This window comes from Echinops telfairi, unplaced genomic scaffold (genome assembly GCF_000313985.2).
Source record: "Echinops telfairi isolate 266 unplaced genomic scaffold, ASM31398v2 ScPeMD7_3533;HRSCAF=4204_0, whole genome shotgun sequence".
Taxonomy (NCBI): domain Eukaryota; kingdom Metazoa; phylum Chordata; class Mammalia; order Afrosoricida; family Tenrecidae; genus Echinops; species Echinops telfairi.
The window spans coordinates 41,117,005-41,118,885 of record NW_022107431.1 but is presented as its reverse complement, the minus strand read 5'-3'; the positions used below and the strand labels follow the sequence as shown (position 1 = coordinate 41,118,885).

Genomic DNA, 1,881 nt, shown 5'->3' with positions numbered 1-1,881 from the left:
AACTGGTGCTGTGTTTAGTATCCTGTTCTGTTTTTCCATTTTGAAATTTGTGTTTTGACTCAGTTTAATGTTTTCATGGTGATGTGGTGGTTACGGGCCGGTATGCTAACTATAAGGTCAACAGTTTGAAACCACCAGCTGCTCCTCAGGAGAAAGATGGGGCTTTCTACTCCTGTAAGGAATTATAGCCTTGGAAACTCACAAGGGCAGGTCTACCCTGTCCTTCAGGGTCACTATGAGTCAGCTTGACTTAATGGCAGTGAATTTGGTTTCGAGTTTGGCCTTCCTTTGGTTAAGCATCCTCATAACTATTGTGGTTCCCCCGGATTCCTAATCCAAATCCTTTATTTGGAGAATTGCCTCATAATTCCTAGAGTTCCTGAAGATGAAATCTTGGTGGGTGGAATTTGGAGTATTTTTAAGGCTGTTGGCCGATATTTTGAGGTTTTTGAATGCCTCCTTCCTAGATGAGAACCAGGTCTATGTATGCCCATAGGTCAGCATTCTTATATAGCTTCTCCTTCCTATAAATGCATCTGCACTACGGCATTACTGTAAATGAACCTAGGAGTTTACATCTGTCAGTTATCTTTATAGTGAATGTTTATAACAGGATGCTTTCATTGACTCCACATATTAAGACAGGAGTGGGATTATATTGCCGTATGCTCGAGTTTATATTTATGCTTGTTTATTCTTTGAAACTGGTGCTGTGTTTAGTATCCTGTTCTGTTTTTCCATTTTGAAATTTGTGTTTTGACTCAGTTTAATGTTTTCATTATGACATGAATTTCTTTTGGTATTCATATTTCTGTATTTGAAATACTTTAAAAGATAACAAGCAGTGCATGGCATAGCAAGAGTGTTTACATATGGAGAAGACTTATTACACTTCCATTGTTTTTGTAGTTACAGTTTTAAACCTGAAAGTAATGTGCAGAAAAGATAATACATATTTTTTTGTTCATGTGCAGAAAAGATGAAAAGGAATATGCTTTGAAGCAAATTGAAGGCACAGGAATATCCATGTCGGCTTGTAGAGAGATTGCAGTAAGTGTATATGAATTGTTATTTTATTATTAGTGATTTATTTTAATATGAAATAATTTTATTAATATAGTCAATGCTTGGTCATTTCATACATGTTAATGTAAGGATATTTTATGCCATATAAGAAAAGCGACCTAAATTTTCAAATTACTTAACAGTAATATTTGAACATCTTCAAAATGCTATTATGATTTATAATCTTTATATATAATTTATAATACCAGATTAAGAGATAATCTAATTAATGTCTTTTAAAAAATTATAGGGCTGATGTATATCTTTATGGAGAAAGGGAGATGGTATTAGGTCTTATGTATTTTAATTACTTTTTCTGAAATATAGATTTTTGTGATAGAAAACTATTGTGTACACCTGTGCATTTAAGAGATTACTTTCCATGTATAACAGTTGCTGCATACTTATTTATTAGTAAGGTGCCAGGTTTGCTAAATGTTCATTGACTACATTTTCACAAGTCTGTTGAAATGGGTACTTTTAATATCCTTAGTTTACACATCAGAAAATCAGGCTAAAATGCCATGTAATTATGGCGTAGAAGGCGTACTCTAATATATTAGTTCTCAAACACTTGTTTGTTGGCACAGAGTTAATTTTCACTCCTGGCCGCACCCCCACTCAGTGTGTACAGAGCAGAACTTCTGTAGGTTTTCAGATCACTAGACCTGTCTTCTGAGATACTTTCCTGGTAGTAGTAGTTGAGTGCTTAACCATTTGTACTACCCAGATATTCCTGCTTCTGTAATAAAGGTGATAGTAAAGATTTAATAAGTAACATCTATTAGACATTTCAAGAGGTCAAAAGACATATTG

The 1,881-nt window shown here is 34.1% G+C and overlaps 1 protein-coding gene across 2 annotated transcripts in view; it reads left to right on the top strand.

Annotated features, from left to right (window-relative positions):
- CDK19 (cyclin dependent kinase 19) overlaps window positions 1-1,881 on the top strand; it is a 166,426-nt gene that overhangs the window by 20,757 nt on the left and 143,788 nt on the right. For both annotated transcript variants that reach the window (XM_045294603.1, XM_004702183.2), the window contains exon 2: window positions 975-1,050. In XM_045294603.1, the coding sequence (XP_045150538.1) occupies window positions 1,027-1,050 (24 nt within the window). In that variant the 5' untranslated portion in view covers window positions 975-1,026. The remainder of the gene's footprint in view (window positions 1-974; window positions 1,051-1,881) is intronic.